The following is a 25,510-nucleotide window of genomic DNA, read 5'->3' as shown; positions in this document are numbered from 1 at the left end:
TATCCCGAAGGTTAGCCACAACCAATGGACCCTGTGACAGCTCCTCCAACAATTCTGGAGACAAAGCGAGGCTTATAAATGTCACACGGATTGCCCACTGGCTCATCTTTCCCATCAGGTGCCCATCCAGGGCACACGAAGTCTAAGTGCCATCACGTGAATCAATGAATGAGTGAATGAATGAACAAACAAAAATAAAGACACCACAGGAACTCCAGCTCTGCAGTGATTTAAGAAAACATATATAAAAAAAAAAATTCTCAAAATTTTCTACACAAAGAAACACCTGCCTTATCAGTCTTGGGGGCCATCGTGGTGCCAGATGAGACAAGGCATGTGAGAGCTTCCTGTAAATTGTACAACACTCTCTAGCTGGCTTTTGATGGAATGCACAGGGAACTATTGCTTTCTTTTCTCTCTTCTGCTGACCCTCTGCTCCTGTGATATGTGCCACTATCCATGCCTACCCAAACTAGAAGAAAAGGTTAGCCCTGTGCAACCTCAGAGGGCTCAGACATTTCAAAGTTAGCCCTGTGCAACTTCAGGAGGCTAACATAGCTTCAAGGTTAGTCCTTTGCATCCTCAGAGGGCTAAGATATAAGTAGCTACAAAAAACGACTGCAGAATGCAACATGCATCATCCACACGTGGCCACTAGGAGGAGCCCCATCACAGTTCTTCAATTGTTGCCTGAAAAAGGAGAACTACAGGATGGGGGCACCACCCAACGGACCTTCTCCTCCCCAACCGAGACTCTTACCTTAATTTCCTCCACATCTTGCAGCCTCAGCGTGGAGAGCAGGAGGAGAGAACAGAGCCATGTCAGGAACAGTGAGCGGAACTGGGCTACGCAGAAGGAGATGACGGTGTGGAGGAAGACCATGGCCGTTCCGGGGGCCCCCAGCACACACCAGCAGGCCCACATGCCATAGGCGGTGAGGAACCAGGGTCTGTGCTGTGGACAGAGGACCCCGTGAGAGAGGCCCGGGGGAGGGGAGGAGGTAAGCGTGAGCTAAGGGGCATTGTTATGGGAGGTTCTACCTACGAGAGCCTAATGCTTGCTGACCCCTGCACACACTACCCTGCAAAAGTGAAGGTGACAGCACGTACTGGCGAGCACTTCCCAGGACTCTCCCTGAGAAATCCGGGCCGCCCAAACCACAGAAGGCTTTTAAAGTCTAAAGCGCAGATTTAGCATTAAATATTTAATTACATTTTCACTTTATTAGCATATTATTTATAGTCTGATTTATGTCACAGAAAACGTGCATCTTATCTTTTTTTCTGTGACACTGAGGTCTTTGCACAGTCAACCCGATTAAAACACTGTCTCATTTTTAGAAGAACCAGAGAATATCTTTCTATTTAATTATCAAGTTTTATAGTGATTGCCATTGAGTAACTAAATAGTTAAATTAGCATGTCTCTGCTTTTGTGATAAATTCTTGGTCATCTCTGGCTCGCTTAAGAGTCACAAGGAACATATCACAGTGGTTTAATTAGTCAAGCTTTTAAGTCCAACTGCCTAAATAAATCCTAGTGTCCCCGTTAAGTAGCTGTGTGACCCTAGGTAAGTTGCTTCATGTCTCTTGTGTCTCAGGCTTTTTTTTTTTTTTCACATATATAAAATTAGGATAGCCGAAACCGGTTTGGCTCAGTGGATAGAGCGTCGGCCTGCGGACTGAAAGGTCCCAGGTTTGATTCCCGTCAAGGGCATGTACCTTGATTGCGGGAACAACCCCAATAGGGGGTGTGCAGAAGGCAGCTAGCTGATTGATGTTTCTCTCTCATTGATGTTTCTAACTCTCTATCCCTCTCTCTTCCTCTCTGTAAAAAAGCAATAATATATATATTTTTTTTAAATTAGGATAATACCAGCACCTACTTCAAAAGGTTGTTGTGAGGACTTAGTAAGTAAATACATGTGAAATGCTTACAATGGTGTCTGCATACAGTACATACTGAGGAAACTTTAGTTGTTATCCTATAGGGAGATAGGATGTGTCTTTTCAGCGTGCATATAAAATATGGTTTCCAGGAATGTCTTCTTGTAAAAACAAAAAGCCTTCTTTAACGGAAAGGCAGATGGGGGCTATAAATTGTAAATCCCATCCTTAGATGTTAACGCTTCCAAAAAAAAAAAATTGCTGAAGTACAATTTTTCCCAAACCTATACTCCAGCTCAAGAGAGAACGTTTTAAACGAGTGATGACGTCAGCCACTTACAAGTTCCAAGAAAATCAGAGAAATCTGCAGTTCATTTTTACTATTTTCCGTCCTACTGCCCACAGAAAACAGCCACATAAATCTGCTTCAAACTTTCCCTCAAACACTCACTTCTGGGCAGAGGGCAAGTATAAGAAACAAGGTCACCAGAGAGTGTTCTTTAAGAAGTAGTCACAACAAATAAAAATAAAAATAAAAAGGAGGGGTGGGGTTCTTTTGCAGCATGACCTACAGCAGCATTATTTACCACTTGGGATGGTTTCATGCTACGAACATGCACACATACACAGCCACAGTTTTTATTAAGTGCTACTTGATCCCATTTGGAAAAAGCCCGTTTTCTGGGATTCGTTTGGGAATTTAACCACAGGCTTAAGCTGCTTCAACTTGGAAACGCTGAACGAACCTTCAGGAAATACTTCACGGTGCTGTGCAAACCCCATGTGCTGGAGAGATTCCCTGAGGAGCTCCCCGTGCTCTCCAAGGCTACCAGGGGGCACGTGAGCTGGTCCCACATCCCATCCCCCGCCGTCTCCCTCCTGCCAGCCCGTCCAGGCAGGCGGCATCTCACGCCGTCCTCGCTAAGACTTCACAGAAAACGCTCTCTCGTTCGCCTCGTGCTCTCTGCAAACCCTCATGCCGCCCACCCGTTCTCACCCATGCATAAAGGCAAATCTATTGCATATGTTCATGGCGAACGGGCGATGGAAAGGAAAAGGTGTGGACGATGCAAAAGAGGCATCTATAAAATACCGATTTTCATCCTTTTGTCTATAAAAATGCATGGACGCGGACGATATGTGGTGAAGGCCTAGGGCGAGGGGGAGGGCGTGGGCTCAAAGGGGGACATTGTGGGGGGAAAGGGGGACAACACAGATAAATTTTTTAAAATGTGATTGTAATCCCAGGCACAAAACTCCACTAAAATCCTGATGTAGGGTGAGTGGCCTTCCATGCCTTCCAAGACTAGCATCCTGTCATGTTCATGTTATAATAATGTAAGCCCAGAATGCAACAGGGTACCTAGCACATAGCAAGAGTTTCATAAACACTGGATGGATGGATGGATGGATGGATGGATGGGAGGAGGGGTGAATGGGTGGATAGGTAGATGAATATGTTTCCCCAAGTCTTGGGATTTAACATGGTGGTTATGACTAAGATACAACAAGAAATTAGCACCAACATTTTTGGACTTTTTGATCCACTAATGTGAAATCCTGCTGTTTTCCAAAGTCTCTACTTCTACCATTTAACCCCTTATAAACAAAGGCTGCTTTGCCAATGCAACTGAAACAGAAAGGAGTCTTTCCATACCTCACTGCCTGCTGTGTGTTCCCCGCTCTCAGGAGTCTTTTCTGTTGAGGGGATCTCAGCTTGGTGGTAGATTAGGGGTGTCGAACTCAAACAGAGAAGGGGCCAAAATCTAAAATCTAGCCTAAATCGCGGGCCGAATGGTTTACTGAACAGTCATAAACTGTCATTGTGATGGAAACGCAGCGGAGTGCAGTGATGACAGCGCGGTGCGGGCCACATTGCAAGGCCTGGTGGGACGGATTTGGCCCGCGGGCCTTGTGTTTGACACATGTGTGGTAGATCCTCCCTTTCCCCAAATGATGGACGGAGTATGACGTAAATTCCATTTGTAGCACGAACACCTAACCAGGTACCTTATATGAACTGTACATTGAACCACCAATCAGTACCTGACAAATACCTTAAGGCCCCCGATTCCTAAATCCCTAACCATGTGCCTTACATGAAACCACCAATCAGCATGTGCCGAGTACCTAAGCCCACCCCTTCCCTTTCCTCTCCTCAAAAGGCGTGCTCACCCCGGCACACGTGCCCTTTCTCCCTGTGGAAGGCAGCCTGGCAGGGGTCTTCTCCTCCAATAAAGCCTGTGTCCTGGTTCTCCGGCCTCTGTCTCATCTTTCAGTTGGCACCTGGTAGGGTGCACAGGCAGACCTGAGAGGCCAACCCCCACCCGCAGGCCCCGCCTGTTGAAGCAGACCTCTGCTGTAGAACTGCTGCCTTCCGCCCCGGTGAGGTCTCCCGGTACAAACCAGCTGAGCTGGCGCATTCCTAAGGCTGAAAGCAGCTCCCCTGAGAACAGACGGGGGGGGGGGGGGGGGGGGGGGGGGGGGGGGGGGGGACCGACACAGCCTTCCTTCCTTTTGCAAATCTACCATCTTCAGACGTTCTTCAAAGGGGGTTCGGGGGAGCTGGCTGGCAATGCCCCCGCTCACACCACCCCGACTTCTCTTCTGCTCTAGCTTTTCTGGGCTGTGGGCACGGACTGGTCATAGGATGCGCCTGAGCGGTTTCCCTCATCATCTCTGTCGGGAGAAATGAAAAGGCAAAGCCTCGGCAAAGACTCCCGTGGGCAGCTGCACCAGGCTTAGCTGTGTGTTCGTTCTCCCGCCTCTGCCTGAAAGCCACCCGGCGGGGCACTGTCTGAGAAAGAAATGAAAGGAGTCCGCCAGTGACCCTGATATCCGGATACAAACTGCGGCTCGCGAGCCACATGCGGCTCTTTGGCCCCTGGAGTGTGGCTCTTCCACAAAATACCACGGCCTGGGCGAGTCTATTTTGAAGAAGTGGCGTTAGAAGACGTCTAAGTTTAAAAAAATGTGGCTCTCCAAAGAAATTGTCAATCGCTGTACTGTTGATATTTGGCTCTGTGGACTAATGAGTTTGCCGACCACTGGCCTAGGGCACATGTGTCAAACACAAGGCCCGCGGGCCAAATCCGTCCTGCCAGACCTTGCAATGTGGCCCGCACCTCGCTGTCATCACTGCACTCCGCTGCGTTTCCATCACAATGACAGTTTATGACTGTTCAGTAAACCATTTGGCCCGCGATTTAGGCTGGATTTTAGATTTTGGCCCCTTCTCTGATTGAGTTCGACACCCCTAGCCTAGGGTATTACATAATCAAGGGGAGCCGCTGCTGAAGAATATTTCTATCTGTCTCCACAAACAAACAGGGAGAAAAACAAAACCATCCCAGAGCCCAAAGGGCTGCAGTCCAGCCTGCTTTCGCCTGGCCCTCTGGGGAGCAAGGCGGGCGAGGGGGCCGTCCATCCCTCCCGGGATGTGCACGGATGGAGGAGGAAGAGCCGGGTTCCAGGAAAGCCATTAGAGCCTGAGATGCCTATGGGTGTGCGGTTTGGGTACCCAGCGGGGAGGAGCGCCCTCCAGGGGTGACTTGACTCATCTCAGCCAACACGCTCTCAGCCCCGTGGCCGATGAGCTCAGCGGTCCGGGCCCGGATGCTAACGATGTGGGTTCAGATACAGTGAAAACAGTTCTGTGGTCAGCAGCAGCCCCAACCCGCAGCCCCCACCCCGGGCGGCCTTCTCAGAACCTCCCTGCAGGGTTATTTTCCGTTCCGAGGGCCGAGTACACCGCGTCTCAGGTGGTGGGGAGACCACAGGGGTGTTGGGAGAAAGGAGGGACTGTCTGACCCGCCAATCATAACAAACCACAGCCCGGGCCCAGAGCCGCTGCTCGGCCGCCCCTCCCCGGGCACCGGGCCCGGGCACCGTCACCGAAACCCAGACAGCCCTGCCCAGAGAAAAGGCCTTTAACCTCGGCCAAGGAGCTCGCTGGAAAGTTTTATTGCTTGTCCTGGCAAAGAAAGAAAGAGAGGAAACTACGCTTTTGAAAATAACCTGCCTCTCCTTGGAAGGAGGCAGGGCTTGCCAGGGCAGAGACGAGATCAGATGGTAGATGGTCAGGCTAAGTGCCCTTCAGGGTCTCAGGGCCGTACCACCAAGAATCGCTAACACCTGGCCCTGCTCCGTGCTGGTCCTAGTCCAGGATGCCTCCGAGGACAGGGACGTAAACGAACTCCGGTCCCGACCTTCCACCCCAAGTACCAAAACACCCGCCGCACGAGGGCCATCTGGAACGCGTAGCCCAGGTGGTGAAAGCTCTGAGCTCCTGGGGCCAGCGCTGTGGTTCATGCTTCCGTAAGGGCCAAGCAGGCTCGCACAAAGAGAGCACTGTGCCCCGGCCCCGGCCAGAACCCTCCGCGCCAGCTGCCGCACAAATCAGACCTGTGGTCCCAAAGGGGACGACACACACACACACACACACACACACACACACACACGACTCTGTGAACTCTGCCTCATTCCAAGAAAAATGCAAAGCCACCTCCTACTGACGTTGGATGACATGTGTCCTGTAGATGAAAGGACAGGTCCAGCCCCGTGGCTGAGCCAGAAGGTCATGGTTCAATTCCACAACATGCCCGGGTTGTGGGCTTGATCTGCATGTGGTGTTCAGGAGGCAGCCAAGCAATGATTCTTTCTCATCGTTGGTGTTTCTATCTCTCCCTTCCTCTCTGAAATCAATATATATATATATTGGGGGGAGGAGGAGGTGGGGGGAGGAGAGAGAGAGAGAGAGATTTCTTTAATATATATAAAGACAGGTCTGCCTGAGCACCCTGCCTGAGAATGAGATGCCAGGCTGAAGTAAGCAAACAACTCGACTTCCTTAAAGCCACATCCGGGGAGGCCTTCCCCCCCCCCCCCCCCCCCCCCGCCAAGGCAGAGGTGACTCCTCCTTCCCCTGGCACCCAGCCCACCGCCACATGAGGTCCAGACTGAGACCAGCCTTTCGTTTCCTAGGTAACTTCTCACTCAGCTCTCCAAAGGAAGGAGCGTGTCTCCCAATCCCTTCCCCCAGCACCCAGCACACACACACAGAGAATCGCTAACTTGAAGCAAGGTCAGGGTCAGAGAAGGACATTCATGAGAGGAGTGTTGGCATGACTGCACTGACAGCCTCTGCCCTTGAAGATGTGGGATCTCAAGACCGTCGCTTCCTGTTTTGGACACCGTGGAGGTACTGCTCCCAGGAGCACACGCGGACGGCATCTGAACGCCAGCAATGACGGCAGCCACCACCACTTACTCAGCTGTCATCACATGCAAGCATCGCCTTGAAAAACATCAGACCCTCAGTGCTACCCCATGAAGCAAATGCTCTCATCCCTGTTGCACAAATGAAGACATGAGTTCAAAGGTCTTAACTAACTTGCTGAAGACTGCATGGCAAACCCACAAAGCTGGAGCCAGCCAGGTGCTCTGACCACACCCAATACTGCCTCCCAAGACAGTTAAATAGAAGTTGCAAGAAAATTAAACAGAGAACATCAGCACCCTAAAAAGTGCTAACTTCTTGTCAGGCTTGGTTGACCAACTGAACTTATACTCCTCACTGGAGAGCAGACTTTTTGGGTTACTTCACTATGGACATTCCCTTTGCTGAAGACCACATTTCACTTGTGGTGACCACATTTCATTATCTCCCCTCCCGGTATGCATAAAGAAGTCTCCGCCCAGAAAAAAGCCCGCCAAAAGTCCTTTAAAAGCCGCTGACTCCCTTCACTGGGTGCTGGAGCCACCCAGGCTTAGCCACGTGGTGTGCGGATGAACTGTATAAATTCATAATCCCTCACCACTCTGGCCTTGTTCCTCCTTCCAACCTAACACTAACATTTCTGATGTCATGAAGTGCAAAATAAGAGTTGAAAACAGGAAATATGAAAAGAGGAAGGAGCACCTAGCCAAGAACCTAGAGTTTATCTGCATTTCACGTTCTCAATGCGGGTCATAGCTCCTCCTACGGAGAGGGAGTTGGTTCTTGAAGAAAAACGTACTTTTTTTTTCATAGAGCAGTGACAATTAGGAAAAACAGCTAAAAGGACTCCTGGCGGGGGTGATAATGAAGAGAGCCAGAGAAACACTCATCTATGAGTCACAAACAAATAGTAGCAAAAACAGGAGGGAAGCAAAGGAGACCAACCAGACGGGGCACTCAGGTCCTGAAGCACATGGCAGAGGGGTGGGGCAGGCAGGACTTGAATTCAGTGCGCCCAAGGCAACCTCACTTCGCCTTCTCCTCAAGTGATCAATTAAAAATATATCAAATCTCGTACACACAGAAAACAGTATCTGTGACGTCTGTGAGGTGTACGAAGAATAATGAAATAGCACCGCACACCCACTAGCCGCCTAAGAAAAACAAGGCTCTCAGTGCTCTGCAGGGCTCTGGGTATCTACCCCCACCCCCCAACCCCAGCCCGATTCTTTCTACGTCCCAGCGAGACCACTGTCCTGAGTGTTATGCTAATTATGCATTATCTTATCTTCCTTTGTACATCTGCAGGTGTGAATCTAGTTTGCACACTTCTGAGCTCTGTACACATGGGATCCTAGCGGACAGATTCCTCTTCTACAACTTACCCGATTAGCTAGCTCCCTGTCATAATCCAGAAATTCATCCATGCTGATAACTATAGTTTTACTTTCAAACCTTTACATTCATTGGTTTGGAAAATAACTGGAAGGAAGTATGTATAGGATAAGGACGTGTCACCCCTTGTACCTGAAATGTCTGATCGATCATTAATAATTCATTCTCATCTTTTCCAGGCCCATATCCATGTCTACTGATTCTTAGCTCAGGGCCCTTTCTTCACAAAAAGCAAAGGAGAAAGAGGCGTAAAAGGGAACGACGCAGAGGCATACCTTCCTTGCGATCCGGTTGGCCATTTGCGACACAGCCAGGTGACCGAGAAGGAGCCACACCAGCCGCTGCTTCCCCCACTCCATCCAGAAGCTCCACTCGAAGTCTGTCTGGTCCTACATAGGCCAAAAGCAGAATTTATCAGAAAGGTTCCAGTACATTCTGAGGCAGAACACAAACTCCGGCTAATAAACCAACTGGAAAGAATGGCCAAATGGGAGTCGAAACTCTATAAGCTTGACCCCCGCTGGGGGCATGCAGGAGGCAGCCGATCCATGATGATTTACATAACACTCCCATCCCTGACCCTACTGACCCTCTACCCACATACACTCTCCCCTCCTGCGTGGCTGGTCTCCTTGCCATTCTCCAAATATGTGTCTTTGTTAAAGCTGATTCCCCAGGACCCTCTGCAAGACAGAAATGCTCATTATTCCCATTTTATAAACAATGAAACTTGGCTTAAAGAATTCAGTTGTTACCCATCATCACACAGTGTAAGTCATGAACTGAGCTTATTTCAGCTTAGTTATCTCTCTCCCTCTACCTTCCTCTCTGAAATCAATTTATATATATATATATATATATATATATATATATATATATATATATATATATATATATAATTTTTTTTAAGTGGTGGGGAGTGGAACCAGGTGGCCCAGTTCTAGTCATGTCTGTTGCTGTGTATACTGACCAGGCACTTAACTTCTGGATCTGAGCCTTCCTGTGTGGGAAATGAAGGTCTGAACTAGTGCAATGTCTAAAATTCCTTTCAAAAGTGAAAAAATTTATTTTTCAGGCTAAAGGAAAGAAATACTAAGGGTGTGGGTCACTCTGAGCTCTGAATGCGTGTGACCTTTCAAGAGAAGGCTGATCTCCCTGCTCACCCCCTTGTGACCAAGCCAGGTCTCCAGGTTCCCACCCACACTGGCAGCCTGCTCTGTTCCAGAAAGTTCCCTACTCACCCAGCCTGCCCTCTTCACAAGAATGGGAAGAACCCACCACTGTGTGTGGATTTACTGTATACACGGTAGGTCTGCCCCCAGCAGGGTAAGAAAACTACCCTCGGAGAGGTGAAATATCATGCCCAAAGTCTCGCAGCCAATAACGACAAGGCCCAAGTTCAAAACCCAGATCCCAGGCTGCAAAGTCTGTGCTCCTGTGATAAAATACATAGTACGGCTCTGGCTGGTGTGGCTCAGTTGGTTGTCATCATCCTGTGCACTGAGAGGTCACCTGTTTGGTTCCAGGTCAGGGCACATGCTTGGGTTTCAAGCTTGATCTCGGGGGGGAGGGGGGGGGGGGGGGCATGTAGGAAGCAGCCAATTGATAATGTTTCTCTCTCTCGTCATTGATGTTTCTGTCTCCCTCTCCCTTCTCTCTAAAATCCATAAAAACATATTTTAAAAACAAAGGAAAGATAAAGGTTCTAGAAATGTGTGGACTCAAAAGGAGTGAATCCATGGATAACAAAAGGGGGACATCAGCACCCAGAAAGACTAAAACATCTGAAATGCCATAGGAAACAGCCATCCTACCTTTCTCCTCAAAATACTTGTAAAAGGAAGGTCTACTCCATATGGCAGACACCACCAGTTGACTTAGTCTGCACTCCAACCCCCTGCTGGAACGACTTCCTACCTATTCATTGGTGGTTGGAAAGCGGGAAACTACATTTCCCAGAATTCCCTGCAGCTAGCACGTCTGCACATGTCATATGATCTTGCTTTCTGGTGAACACAGGAAGACTTTGAAGGTGAAAGAACATGAAGAAATATGAGCTGTGAGACTCTCCGGAAAGAATGGTGGCGGAGGCCCTTTGGTTGCTCCCCAACAGCCCTGGAGGAGGCTTCCTGGTGTGGCAGTTTGGGCTCCAGCCATGAACTGTGCAGCAGCCCCAGTGCTGCAGGCTACTCTGGGAATTGCTACTGGAAGCTCACTTAGTGCGTGTCCCCATAGTTTTTTGTTTTTTGGGTTTTTTTTTACTATTCTGAGATCTCCTGAAATTCCCACAATAAATTCCTTTCTGTCTAAACTGGCTGGAGAGGAACCTGTTGTCTCCGTGGCAACTTGATCAACATACTTTGGAGTTTTATTTGTTTGTTTATTTGTTTGTTTTGATCAACATACTTTGGAAAGGATTTTTCTTCTGGTTGCAATAGAAGCATTATGAAAAGAATTCACTTTGCAGAAAACTTCCCTGAAATAAAGTCTTTTCGGTGGAGGAAAATGACATGGAGGAAGACAGCAGCGAGGTCAGTCAGAGGGATGTCCAGGAACTGGATCATGGAGGCAATGAGTGTTTACCTTAGAACAGTCACCAGTGAATCTAGGTTTGCGTTTCAAACCCAATAGAAAAGGGTGCACCTTACTTACTACCAGTCAGTCATTCTCACTAGCATGCTTCTTTTCTCCTCAGATCGAGCAGACAGTTCAAAGCTGAATAGATGTACTGTTTTCCTTATCCTTGTATCCAGAATTTTGCAACAGCCACAAAAGCAACACAATAGAAGTGCTAGACATTTTTGTGTTATCTATTTCCTAAATAACATGAAGTGCATATTATTTACTTTTGAGACCGTGACTAATTCCCAATCACACGGAGCAAAAGTAATCTGTTTACAGGGCTCTGAGGAAACCTTTACAAGGTCCTTGAATCCGGAAACATTTCCCTGCACTTTGAACGGCGGCACGCTCACCTTAAGGGCCTATAAACCTCCCGAGGAGAGAGGGAAAGGGAGGGCGTATTTGTGTGAGTTCTGCACAGGAGCAGCGCTGCTCTCCGGATGAACTCGGCCCAGTGATTCATTTAGCAATTATTGCAAGAGTCTGCTTTTCTTTCAACAGACGCTTCGCTCTTTCTAAAATAAGTTGAACTAAATTAGTTTACTGCTCACAATTTTCAGAGACAACAGCCCTTCCCCAGCCAACATTTCCTCAAAGACAAAATGTTTTCATTAACAAAACTTGTTTTCTTCCCCTCCGTAAATAACAAAATCTCTGCTTAAGTGGCTTCCCCATCCTGAACAGGTGAAGGTGAAATTGCTCCCTGGGGTCAGAATGCCACCAACAGGACTAGCGTAAGGGCTCTGTTCTACCACGTACCATCCCAGCCACTTAAAGGGCCCTCATACTTTAGCCAGGCAAATCGGCCTAGGGTATAAAGGAGGCAGGGAGGTGTTTTGTAGAAGGAAAGAGAAAACCTCTCGAGGACTTAGTTAAACCAAGGGAACCTAATTGAGGTGGGGAAGTTCTCTGAATCTCTTCAACCTAACTGCCAACCTAAACTCAGTGACTTCCGCCCTCACCGGTTTGGCTCAGTGGATAGAGCGTTGGCCTGTGGATTGAAGGGTCCCAGGTTCGATTCTGGTCAACAGCATGTATGTATCTTGGTTGCGGGCACATCCCCAGTAGGGGTTGTGCAGGAGGCAGCTGATAGATGTTTCTCTCTCATCAATGTTTCTAACCCTCTATCCCTCTCCCCTCCTCTCTGTAAATAAATCAATTAAAATATATATATATAATAAACTCAGTGACTTCCTCTGGTACACTGCTACCTACCTACTATCTAGAATTCACTCCAGATTATGGCAGACATATGCCTATACTTGAGCAAGTGCAGATCATGTCTCCCTGGTTTGCCTAGACCACATTTCTCCTTTCTTCCTAGAGCTTCCAAAGAATGAATCACATTCTAAAAGAGAAATACTCAATTCTAGTACGAAGGCAAAGGCACAAAAAAAGATATTATTTTCCTCACAACCTCAAACTGAAAAAAAAAACAAAAAACATTTTCTACAAGGTACATACAGTAGTATATGGAGAAATGAGGTGCAAACAGTTACTAAGGCTGGTCAATAAGTTAGGGATCACAACCCAAAAAAAAGTGTAACAGAATGTGATGACTAGATAGCAAATGACATAACCTCATGAGATTCCCCAACTACAAACCACACTAATAAATGCTACATCCTATTCGCATCACTCCTCAGGACACAGAAAGACAAGTCACAGTGACATGGAGAAAAAATGGTACCCAGGCCCTTGGGGACCAGGGTTCCTAAAATGGTCCTCACACTCAGGAGAACTTGCTTTCTACCTTGAAAGTCTTCACACATTCAAGAAAACTAATTCATATGTAACATATGTGCATCGGGCAAACTCGAGAAACTGGAACTCCAGATGGAATCCCAAAATGCTGAAGGCCGCCGAGGCGGAGAGGAGGGATAAACGAGAGAAAGGAGGGGCTAATGTTCTTGCCAGCAGTCCAGGGAAAGAAGACGGAGCTCTTCATAATCTCAGGTAGCATTTTTGTTATTGTTGTTGTGAATCCTCTCCTGAGGATATTTTTCCCAATGATTCTTTTTTTTTTTTTTAATATATTTTATTGATTTTGTACAGAGAGGAAGGGAGAGAGATAGAGAGTTAGAAACATCAATGAGAGTCATCGATCAGCTGCCTCTTGCACACCCCCTACTGGGGATGTGCCCACAACCAAGGTACGTGCCCTTGATTGGAATCGAACCCGGGACCTTTCAGTCCCCAAGCCGAAGCTCTATCCATTGAGCCAAACCGGTTTCGGCCCCAATGATTCTTAAGACACAGCGGGAGGGAGGGAGGGAGGAAAGGAGAGAGGAAAAGAGGGAGGAAAGGAGGGAGAGAAGGAGGGAGGGAGGGAGGGAGATGTGAGAAAGACACATGGATTGGTTGCCTGCAGCACATGCCTGGACTGGGGCTGCAGCCCTTGACGAGGAATCAAACTCAGGACCCTTCCGTGCGTGGGTCTATGCTCTAACCACTGGGCACACCAACCAGGGCCACAGATACCATTTTTCTCCTTGAAGCCCACACACTGGGGTGGAAGACCAGGAAAGTGGGCAGAGTATGTGGAAGAATTCTCCCACGCATCATTTCAGTCCGTCCCCTTGACCTACCAGCTAGCTATCCCAGCTCTCAGAGAGAGCGCTCCCTGTGAAATCATAAAAAATAAGTACATTGGTGCACCCATGACGGGCACAGCGCTCCTAAGACCCTTGTAACTTCCTAAGAGCAATAGGAGCATCGTTTGTTCTCCTAAGCCCCTTGGGACTTCCTGGGTGATAACACTGTTTTTTGTTGCAATGAGGTGAGTCTGGGCGGGCTTCTGGATGGGGCTGTTCATCAGAAAGACCAAGCCATGGGTGGAAGCTTGGGATTCTCAGTGCCACACCGCATTCTGAGAGGGGAGAGGGGCTGACAGAGAGTTCATGACCGATCATGCCTCGGGATAAAGTCTGCATAAGAGTCCCCAAAACGCAGGGTTCAGAGAGCTCCCGGGTGGGGGGCCTGGCCAGGGCCGGGAGGCTGGGCACCCCCTCCCCACACCTGGCCCTCTGCACCTCTCCCATCCGGATGATCATCCGCGTATTTGATCCCATCCTTTTGCAATACACTGTTAAGCAATAAGTAAAATGTTTTCCTGGGTTCGGATGGGCCACTCTAGCAAATTAGCTGGCGCTGAGGAAGGGGCCGTGGGTACCACCTGGACCTGCAGTTGGCATGGGAAGGAGGTGGGTGGGAGCATCTTGTGGGACTGAGCCCTTCCCCTGTGGGATCTGATGCCATCTCCGGGTAGAGGGTCAGCGCCGAGTTGAACTGAAGGACACCCAGCTGGCGTCACAGAATTGCTTTAGTGGAGGGAAGCCCCCCGCACAACTGGTGTTAGCAGTATAGCATGAGAGTAAGAGAGAAACACGGGAGGGGCGGAGTGCAGGCTTTCCCTATGTGGCCATCCCAGAGCTTCTCTTAGGAGAGTCGGCCATTGTGGTAAATAAGGTGCCTCCAAGGCTGAGGGCAGAGACAACCAAGAACAAGAACCAAGGCTCACCACGCCTCCAGCATCCATTGCCTGCATACACTGCCCCCGCATCTCTTCTGCAGAAACTTATCTGTGTGCTACTAAAATGACTTATCTTTTCTATGATGTCTGAAACTAACTTTAAAATACTTCCATGCAGAGACTCCTGGTTCCCGGTGAGAGAAGATAAACACCTTTCTCTCTAACCTTCCCACCAAGGACAGCTGAATGTAATTATAAGATAAGCATAGGAAGGCCCCGAAAGATGGCAAAAAGAAGACATGACGGCAAGGGACCTCAGGACTTGAGGAATGACAATGAAATAAAATAAATAAAATAAACCACTGGACAAGGCTTACTAGCAGAGGTAAACGACTCAGGAAAGAAGCATCAAACCTAAAGATAAGTCAATAGAAATAACACAATCTGAATAACAGGAAAAATAGGCTGAAAACATAAATAAACAGAGCCTCGGAAATCTGTGGTACAATTATAAAAGATCTAACATTCCTGTGATTAATGAAATCCTTAAAAAAAAAAAAAAAAAAAAAAGAGGAGAAAAAACATGGAGCTGAAAAAATATTCAAAGAAATAACGTCTAAAAATTTTGCAAATCTGGCAAAAGGTATAAATCTACAGATTCAAGAAGCCGAATGAGCTCGAGTCAATTTATATGTACCAATTAAAAGGCAGATTGGGAGAGCGGATTTTTAAGAAATGATCCAACTCTAAGCTGTCTGTAAGAAATTCACTTTAAATACAACAATCTAGGTAGGTTGAGCATAAAAGGAAGCAGAAGGATACATATACTGCAAACATCAATCCAAAGAAAGTAACAAGAACCCAAAAATAGAGCCACACAGGTCTAGTCAACATATTTTTGACGAAAGGTACAAAAACAATTCAACAGAAGAATCATCTTTTCAACAAAAGGTGCTATAGCAAGAGGCCATCCATAAGCAAAAAAAATAAATAAATAAAGTAAAATAAAATCCAGCCAGTGTGTCTCAGCGGTTGAGACTGGGTCTGAGGTTTGCCTTCATGATGAGAGGGCATTCTCCGTGGTTCTGTGTCTAAATTGCTGGAGGTTGGGAAAAGGAGAGAAGAGGAACCGTACCCAGAATCCCAATATACAAAAGGAATAAAACCAGTTTCTGTGGTTGAACCAGAGTGAGGTTTGGAGCCCAGGCAGCCTGACCTCTGCCTCGCCCTCTAATGGTGACTCCAGAGGCACCCAGAGACTAACTAAGGTATCTATAGAACCTCAAGGGTGATGACTCAGGCTCATTTGCATACCCACAATACCCTGCACAGAGTACAATCCTTTTCAAGTTTAAAAAAACTTTTTTTTTAACTTGACAGTTCTAACTACAAGAGTTTAAAGTTTCTAAAGTTTCTTGTGCAAACTTTAGGCAGAAAGTACTTCAAGAGCTAAAATGCCACCATAACTGAACTAGGAGTTGCAGATCCTGGAGGAGGGAATTTGCCAAGAGCTGAGCATACTCTGGTTTCTCTTCAGATCGCATAAATCTTTCGCCTTTTACTAAAGATTTCCGTGGAGAGGAACAATTCTGAGTTTATACTCAATTTTTTGAGGCCTTGCCTTGGCAGGGCTACCCATAATGGTTATAAAAAAGACACTAACCTATGGTAGGACACTTCTCTGGTTTCATTACTGGTGGCCAGTTTTGGCAGTTGCCACTGACCTGGAGCTCCACCCACTTTCTCCACCCACTAGACTAGGCAGTGCTCCACAGGAGCTGGGCGGGTTGGCCTGAACTGGTTCCTGCCTCACAAATGTCTGCATGGATGACAGAACTGGGTCTGATGTTTGCCTTCATGAAACTTGGGTGTGAAGTTAACACTGGACAACTCACCCGCCTGCACCTTGGCAGCGACTGTTATCCCGACAGTGGCTTCAGTCAGTCCTCCACAGACACCACCCTTCACATCTCATCTCACTGGGGCGCTGTGCGATCATTCTTACCCCCAGTGGCTCCTAGTTTCTAACCGAGACGGCAACTGACTGTCAGGACATGATTTTTATTTTTATTTATTATTATTTTTGTTAATATATTTTATTGATTTTTTACGGAGAGGAAGGGAGGGAGGAGGGAGATAGAGAGCTAGAAACGTCTATAAGAGAGAAACATCGGCCAGCTGCCTCTTGCACACCCCCTACCGGGGATGTGCCTGCAACCAACGTACATGCCCTTGACCGGAATCGAACCTGGGACCTTTCAGTCCGCAGACCGACGCTCTACCACTGAGCCAAACCGGTTTCGGCCAGGACATGATTTTTAAAAGGAATAACCTTGTGAAGAATGTGGACCGGCACCACTTGTAGGGAATGTGAGAGAAGGAAGTGTTTCCCCGCCTCAAATCTCTCCAAATTTCAGCTCCAAGTCACTGGTTCACCCCTCTATCCTGGAATAACCTCTGCTCCTTCTTCTCTTCTGGTCCCACCTGTTAGATCACTTGTATAGGACATGTTGTAACAGTTCATTCTTCCACCTCCCGGGGGGGATGTCTTAACACTGAATGTGCCCACATGGGGAGCCCGCCGTCCAGAGGCAGTGAGTTAGCATTAGACAGAACCTAATCAGAAACCGGGTCCTAGACTCGGTTACAATTCAGATAACTTCAATACTGGCATCTAACGCTGCACGGGAGAGTTTATTGGCATAAGGAATGTTACGAATAAATAGAGGATAAAGGGGATCAAATATACGGGGAGGGAGGAGAGTAGACTTAAAGGGGTGAGCACTCAATGGGGTATAAATTTATTATGAGGTTGTACGCGTGAAATGCATATAATGTTATTAATCCATGTTACTTTGATAAATTTAATGATTTTATTTTTTTCCATCACCATTGATCCCCCTCCACCCTCTTGCACCTCCACCCACCCCCATCCTCCTGCAATCACCACATTATGGTCCATGTCAATGAGTTCTTTCTCTCTTTTTTCTTTTTTGCTCAATCCCTCCACCACCACCCCAACACACAACTCCTCCCCCCTCCCCACCTGCCCCACCTCACACAGCTATCAACCTGCTCTCTATCTATGAGTCTGTCTCCATTTCGCTTGTTAGTTCAATTTGTTCATTAGTTTCCACACAGGAGTGAAACCATATGGTACTTGTCTTTTTCTGACTGGCTTATTTCACTTAGCGTAATGTTCTCCAGGTCCATCCATGCTGTCAGAAGAGGTAAGATTTCCTTCTTTTTTACAGCCGAGTAGTATCCCATTGTGTACATGTGCCCCAGCTGTTTTATTCACTCATCTACTGATGGGCACCTGGGCTGCTTCCACATCTTGGCTACTGTTAATAACGCTACAATGAACACTGGGGTGCACATATTCTTTCAAATGTATATAATGTTAGTAACCAATGTTACCCCAATACATTTAATGTGGGTTTTTTGTGTGTTTTTTTTTAAAGAGAATTTACAAACAAAAGGATTGGTGTTCAACATATGCGGTGGGTTCAAAAATTTCTCCAGCTCCAACACCCTCCCCTAAGGACGAGGCAGGAGAACCCTCGGCGCTTCAGGGATGTTTAGAGGCGGGAAGGAAGGATTCCCTACGTAGTTGCTAACAGTTGCTGCAGGGAAGTCGGGGGCCACATTTAATCCTAATGGATATGGCGAGGTCAGGAGAAAGTGCCTGAGCTTTGTGAATTTATTATGAGGTTGTACACTTGAAATGCATATAATGTTATTTGTACCCACTGACAAGGTTAGACAAGTGGTTGGCAAACTGCGGCTCGCGAGCCGCATGCGGCTCTTTGGCCCCTTGAGTTTTTAGCAAAGGCCAGCTTAGGAGTACCCTAATTAAGTTAATAACAATGTACCTACCTATATAGTTTAAGTTTAAAAAAATTTGGCCCTCAAGAGAAATTTCAATTGTTGTACTGTTGCTATTTGGCTCTGTTGACTAATGAGTTTGCCAACCACTGGGTTAGACAATCAGATTTCTGGAATCTTGAGAAGAAAACAGGAAGATAAAGATCCCGGAGAATTCTTTACCCAAATGGTACTCATTCCTTTCACAGCACATCCGAAAGATACCTGATTCCCCAGTGCTGATGAGTACGCTACCGGGGCCAGTGCCAAGGCACAGTGATGCGAAGCACTGAGCCCGGTTTGAAAACCGAGAAGAAGGCTTATCCTTTAGCCACTCCGTACCTTCTTGAATCCTCCAGGCAACGTGCCAATCGCCAGGTCAAATTCTTGGTCCAGTTGCTCTTCATGTTCTGTCAAGAAAAACGGTGGCCGTTAGTTCCAAACCCAAATGAAACGGGTTGGTTTCTCAGCAGAGGCACGAAGGGAAACTGGAACGAGTTCTGGAAAAGCCGCCTGTGGACTGAGCCAGGGGCACGGAAACGTCCGCTCCTGGATCCCCCGCTCGTTTTCTGTGAGCTGAGTTCCTGGAAACCCGTGGCGGGGCTGCTGGAAATGTCCCCCCACACACACACACACTTGGAATGGGCTCACAGAGGGAGAGGTGTCCAGAGAGAAAGCTTCCAGCACAGAGACCCGCCCCCTCCTCCCCGGAGGGGTTAATGCAGATGTCCCACTTGTTCAGGTGGTAAAATATTTTTATGTACAGTTTTTCAATCCTCACTCTCAGATATGACTTTATTGATTTCAAATAGGAAGGGGGAGAGAGAGAGAGAGGGATAGAAACAACTGTGTGAGAGAGGAACATGGATCAGTTGCCTCCCACACAGGCCCCCAACGGGGATCGAACCCGCTACATGGGTATGTGCCCTGACCGGGAATAGAACCCACAACCTTTCAGTGCACAGGACGATGCCCCAGCCAACTGAGCGCTACCAGCCAGGGCAAGAATAAAAAAATAAAAAAAATTTTTTTATAAACAGATCATCCCACACAGTGATGGTGAACAAGGCCTCACTCATGATGTGAGACAATGCCCACAAGATTATACCATGGAATCGTATAATAGTAATAACTATGTTTATAAGGCAAACAGTACAACTGATATAAAACGAAATATAATAAAAACTTCATTCAGATTCGTTTTGAGGGTGTACAGTAACCGGGCAGGGTGTGAGACACTAGGAATGAAACAGAAGAAGACTGGAATGTCTCTTGCCCGCCTGGGGCTTACCGTACACCAGGTAAGAGAGACAAACGAATAATATAAAATTAGTGTGGTGCTGCTGGGTGCCATGATACAGGGATAAGGAGGTGGAGTTTGGGCTGGGGTGTCTGGGTGATAATCAGGAGGAAGCTGGGTGGGTATGGGTGGTGCTCCAGAGGGCCCTGAGCTGAAGATAAAGACTCGGGAGACCCCAGTGTAAGGGGAGTGAAGAAGCTTCCAGAAAGACTGATATCACCCAAAAGACACAGAGTGCACAGACAAGAACGAGGAAATCCACTGCTATTGGACCAACAGAAGACCAAAAGGAGCTCCCCAGAACACAGAAGACCAAAAGGAGCTGCCCAGGACGATCACCGGAAAACCAGAGTGAGCGTGGGACTCAAACGTAATCACGAAACGATGCTGGTCTAGCCGAAACCGGTTTGGCTCAATGGATAGAGCATCGGCTTGGGGACTGAAAGGTCCCGGGTTCGATTCCGGTCAAGGGCACGTACCTTGGTTGCGGGCACATCCCAGTGGGGGGTGTGCAAGAGGCAACTGGTTGATGTTTCTCTCTCATCGACATTTCTAACTCTCTATCCCTCTCAATTCCTCTCTGTGTAAAATCAATAAAAATATATTTTAAAACGATGCTGGTCTAGAGTGGAACCCAGGGGGCATATTCACACACACTGGATGCAAACCGCAGCCCCAACCTCAAGCCAAAGGCAACACTGGTGCCCCAGGAAGGACAGAAAAGGGAGGGGCACGGAGGGTGCACTGGGCCAGGGTACCACGTGGCACAGCTCTGCCACACACACACACACACACACACACACACACACACACGGTGTCCCCGGGCCCAGGAGGTGTGTGGTTGCAGCAGGGCCCTGGTCCTTTCTGCTACAGCTGCACACATGCCACATTGTGTGTGTGTGTGTGTGTGTGTGTGTGTGTGTCTGTGAGTGCCTGTGCACGGGCAAAGGTGCTGTGTCATGCACAAACTCAAGCCTGCAAACGAACAGCAAGACACTGCAAATCCAACAAAGAAATACAGGAACCTCCTAATTCATTAAGGCAAACCGGGTGGAAAACCTCTCTGCTTCTTGTCTTTTTGGTTTTGGCGTCACTTTCATACACTGAGAAATCTCCAGAAACATCAGGATTATAAAGAACTGAAACAAGGCAGAAACTGAGTTGTTATCCCCCCTGCTTTTTAAAAAGAGTGCATTCAGAAGCAGTGACATTTACCTGCTAAGCACCAGATAACCTAAGCTGGAGCACACCGCCCTCTAGTGGGAAAAGGGAATTCTTTCTGTGCAGTCTGGAGAGTTATGACGAGATCCGGTCCAGCAGGGGCGCTGTCCCACTGAAACACTATCTCAAACGCATTTATAATTCTAAAGTTTCTAGTAGCTACATTTTTTAAAGTTTTTAAAAAGTGAAATCAATTTGCTATATTTTAGTTTCTCGATATATCCAAAACATTATTTCAACATGGAATCAGTATAAAACAACTCTGGATGAATTACTCTACATTCCTTTTTCTTACTCATTAATTCTTCAAAGTCCAATGTGCACGTTATTCTAACAGTACATCTCAACTGGGAGTGGCCACATTTCAAGTGCTCATTAGCCACGTGTCTAATGACTGCTGCAATGGACAACCTAGCTCTACAACAAAACTCCCCCTCACGCCTCAGTTTGCCGACCACTGAGCTAAACCATCCAAGATTAGGGTGGGACACTCCACCGACTCATTGATTCAAACTGTCCGAGAAGAGGGAAAAGAACAGCGGGGGGGCCCAGGACATCCCAGGAGCATGAGGCCACCTTCCCGGATCCCCTCCCCCCCTCGGGGTGCTCCCTGCCACCTCCCTTTCTGGACGCAAGTTCAGGAACACCAGCACTCACCGCGGGAGGTTTTGTAGACCTCATAGAAGGAATAGAAGTGGAAGCCCAGGGAAGCGAGCAGGTAGAGAGACAGCTCCCAGCGGGGCAGCATGGCTTCTGTGGCACAGGGTCCTGGTGCCCACGCTGAGAGTTCCTAGACAGAGAAGCAGGAATAAAAACGTTAAGCCATGGGCGTGACACTCAAGCACAGCATGTTAACCCCAGGCAGCTCAGTCGTTCTCTGCCAGGCACCCAGCGCTGAGCAAGGTGACACAGATATAACCCCAGTGAAGCCCCCTGCGGCCAGTTACCTTACACCAGTGGTCGGCAAGCTCATTAGTCAACAGAGCCAAATAGCAACAGTACAACGATTGAAATTCCTTTTGAGAGCCACATTTTTTAAACGTAAACTATATAGGTAGGTACATTATTATTAACTTAATTTTTTTAAACGTAAACTATATAGGTGGGTACATTATTATTAACTTAATTAGGGTACTCCTAAGCTGGCCTTTGCTAAAACCTCAAGGGGCCAAAGAGCCGCATGTGGCTCGTGAGTCGCAGTTTGCCAACCCCTGCCTTATACACACACACACACACACACACACACACCACACGCACCTGGGTAGGCAGGCAGGTCTTTCCCTCTGAGCTCCTGCAGCCCCACCTCCCTCCCGTCACAGTGCACACCACACAGTCCCGTCCTCATTGCCTGACACCCCGTCTGTCCCCGGGGAGTGGGCCTCTGGGGAGCACGGACCCTGGTCTCCGAGTCCCTGGCACCTAGCACAGGGCGTGCGGTGTAGCAAGAAAGGAGTATAAGTAGCTCCAGGAGTTAAAATGGCTTCAGAAGCCTGAACAAAAGATAAGCACAGTCACCTCCGACCTCTTCTCGGCCACACGCTGTCACCTCCTCGTCTCCTCCTCCCCGGGTCATCCCACGGCTGTTCGGAAGGTGGGTTCAGGGAAACCGCTCCGTCTTCCGTCTCCCGCGATGGGAAGGGAGGCTCAGGACATAACCCGGGACACAGCCTTGCTGCTGGTCGCCCACCCACCATATCCAGCCTCCCTCCTCACACAGCAGCGGATTTTTTTTTTTTTATCTGAACACGTAGATCCCGGGTTCTGCTCTGTCCTGCAGCCCAGTGTGGACGCGTGAGGAGTTCTGGCTGGGAGGCTACGGTCATATCCTTCCTGCTGGGTGGAGCTGGAGCAGCCGCCACGTGCGAACACAAAATATAGAGGCGCCCCGAACCCCGACTCAACCTACCAACCGCCCGTCCAGAGCTCCCTGGTCTCTTAAAACCGCTGTCACATGGGAGAGGGACGCACTTCTAGGCTGTGTACGTCTCAGTGAGGCCAGGTCTCTGAGTGGCAGCCACGTCTGCCTTGGAGTAAGAGGGCAGGGGACGGACAGTTCGGCCCTAACTCCTGCAGATTAAGTGATCGGTTCCCAACAACAAAGCACCATCTAAGTGTAATCCTTTCACAGCTCTCGTCATTTCCTCTAAACCCCTCACACACGTTCCATCGTCGGTGCCAAATTAAACGAAGGGCAAATCTGAAACCCCAAGCAGGCGAGCACTTTTAATGTAGGACGATAATGCCAACCATCAGCACGCACGCCTTCCTTCCTTCTCAGGGCAGCCTGGTGCGGCAGTGCAGCGAGCGAGGGAGGCGTTTCACCGATGACGGAAGTGAAACAGGTGAGATCCCCACGGTCAGAAGCAACTGAGCCCCAGTTCACACCCAGGTCCTGGGACCACCGGGCCCCCAGCGGCCTGAGCCAGGACGTTCAAGGACATACTGGTCCTTAGAGCCTGGCCCAGCATCTGCCACGCACACACTCACTCACACACACTCACACACTCACACACACTCACACACACACACACACACACTCTCTCTCTCACACACACACATACACATACCCTCACACACAAACATACACTCACACACATACTCACACACTCACACACACACATACACTCACACACACTCACACACACATACACACACACCCTCACACACAAACATACACTTACACACATACTCACACTCACACCCACACACATACACCCACACACACTCACACACACATTCTCACATACACACTCACACACAATACACACACACACTCACACACACACACTCTCACACACACACACACACACACTCTCTCACACACACACACACTCACACACACATACACACACACTCACACACACATACACACACTCTCTCTTTCTCTCTCTCTCACACACACACACATACCATTACACACAAACATACACTCACACACATACACACTCACACACACTCACACCCACACTCACACCCACACTCACACACACCCACACACACATACGCACACACTCACACACACACAATACACACGCACACTCTCTCTCTCACATACACACACACACACTCACACACACACACTCACACACACCCACACACACATACGCACACACTCACACACACACACCCACACACACTCTCTCTCTCTCACACACACACATACTCACACACACACACACACACACACACACACTCACACACACAAACTCACACACACACCCCTTTCTCCAGGCTGAGGGCACAGAACAGGGAGGGATATAAACTCGGGCTTTCATAAGATGCGAGGCCAGAAGTCAGTGGGCCCCGGCCAGAGAGCCCCAAGGTCAGTCCAGTCTGTATTTCTCCTGCAACCTGAGACTCAAAAGCACACGCTCCGGCTCGGCCCCGAGCTCCCCACTTCCTTGCACTTTGACAATGCCTCCAGGGGGCCCCTATTGCTTTGCAGAACCACGTCTACTTCAAACACCTGGGGTCACTTTGTTACCTGGCGTCTACCAGAATATCTTAACATTTCCTCCTGGAACTTCGTAGAAATAAGAGTAACCTTTTCTTCAAAGGTTAACTAACCTTTGAACATAAATACTCGTGGAGACTGAAGGAACGTTCTAGAAGCCCTGCTCTTTAGGATCTTTTCAAGGACTCTCTTCTAGACACTCCATTCCTCTGCCTTAATGGTTTAACGGTCAGGGAAAGACTCCAGAGTTATAGCATTTCCCTTAATGATGCAGCTTTAAGCTCCATGTATACGTTTTGCAGAGACCGACACAGAGATCCAAAGAAATGAGCAACCCAGCAGCAGCAGGGCTGTGTCCTCACTTACAAAACGTGGGGACTGCACTTAGTCACCTCCACCGGCCAGCGCGGTGGTGAGCTCTGCACCCCGCAGGCCTGTGGGGAGTCAGGGTCTGCCGTTTCCTAGCTGAGGAACTCCACGGCGTCGCCACCTCCCGGGCGCCTCTCCTCGGAGGGCTGTGGAATGGATGGAAGGTAAAATGCTTGTCCGGGGCCTGGCACGGGGTAAGCGCCCGATAAACATCAGCTCCGGTCTGTCGGCGGGACCAGCTGGTGGATGGGATTCATTAGGAGCTTCCACACCAGAGCCCCGATGTCCTTCAATGAAATCGGGCTGGCCCTCTGAGGGAGTGGCCGTCCCTCCTGCCGCCGGGCCTCCTTCGGCACAGGGTCACCCCGCACTCTCTCTGACGTCTGCTCCTCTCCTCTTCCCACAGGCGGCCCAGGGCCACCGCACAGACCGTCCTGGGGGCCACCTGGCTAGCGTCTGCCCGGCCTCTTCCTCACCACCTCCCTTCTGGTCCCCAAAGGCGCTGTACGCAGTACTCCCACTTCTCTCGTTTGTGCCCCACACTTCCAGGAGACACCGCCTCCACCCAGACACCCCATGTACCTCTCCACAGACAGTGCTTCCTGACACCCCTCTTTGCTACTCTTCCCCATTTATCTCAAAAAAAATGCCTCCCCTTGAGTTTTTTTCTCTGGGCTCTCAGAAAGCAAATACGAGTAGATATCCT

General features: G+C 48.5%; 1 protein-coding gene and 1 non-coding gene across 8 annotated transcripts in view; one reads left to right on the top strand and one right to left on the bottom strand.

The window, feature by feature from the left end:
- The window catches only part of HHAT (hedgehog acyltransferase), a 180,569-nt gene that overhangs the window by 143,266 nt on the left and 11,793 nt on the right, over positions 1-25,510 (bottom strand). For all 7 annotated transcript variants that reach the window (XM_036442637.2, XM_036442641.2, XM_036442640.2 and 4 more), the window contains exons 2-5: positions 21,639-21,771; positions 18,803-18,870; positions 8,775-8,888; positions 761-955 (exon numbers count right to left, since the gene is read on the bottom strand). In XM_036442637.2, the coding sequence (XP_036298530.1) occupies positions 761-955; positions 8,775-8,888; positions 18,803-18,870; positions 21,639-21,729 (468 nt within the window). In that variant the 5' untranslated portion in view covers positions 21,730-21,771. The remainder of the gene's footprint in view (positions 1-760; positions 956-8,774; positions 8,889-18,802; positions 18,871-21,638; positions 21,772-25,510) is intronic.
- On the top strand, positions 16,111-16,226 carry LOC118721819. The gene has a single exon (XR_004988838.1). It is a non-coding gene; the product is annotated as a U5 spliceosomal RNA (small nuclear RNA).

This window comes from Pipistrellus kuhlii, unplaced genomic scaffold (assembly GCF_014108245.1).
Source record: "Pipistrellus kuhlii isolate mPipKuh1 unplaced genomic scaffold, mPipKuh1.p scaffold_m20_p_18, whole genome shotgun sequence".
In the NCBI taxonomy this organism is placed as follows: domain Eukaryota; kingdom Metazoa; phylum Chordata; class Mammalia; order Chiroptera; family Vespertilionidae; genus Pipistrellus; species Pipistrellus kuhlii.
Note: the sequence above shows the minus strand (reverse complement) of the source record. Positions and strands in the feature narration are given on the sequence as shown.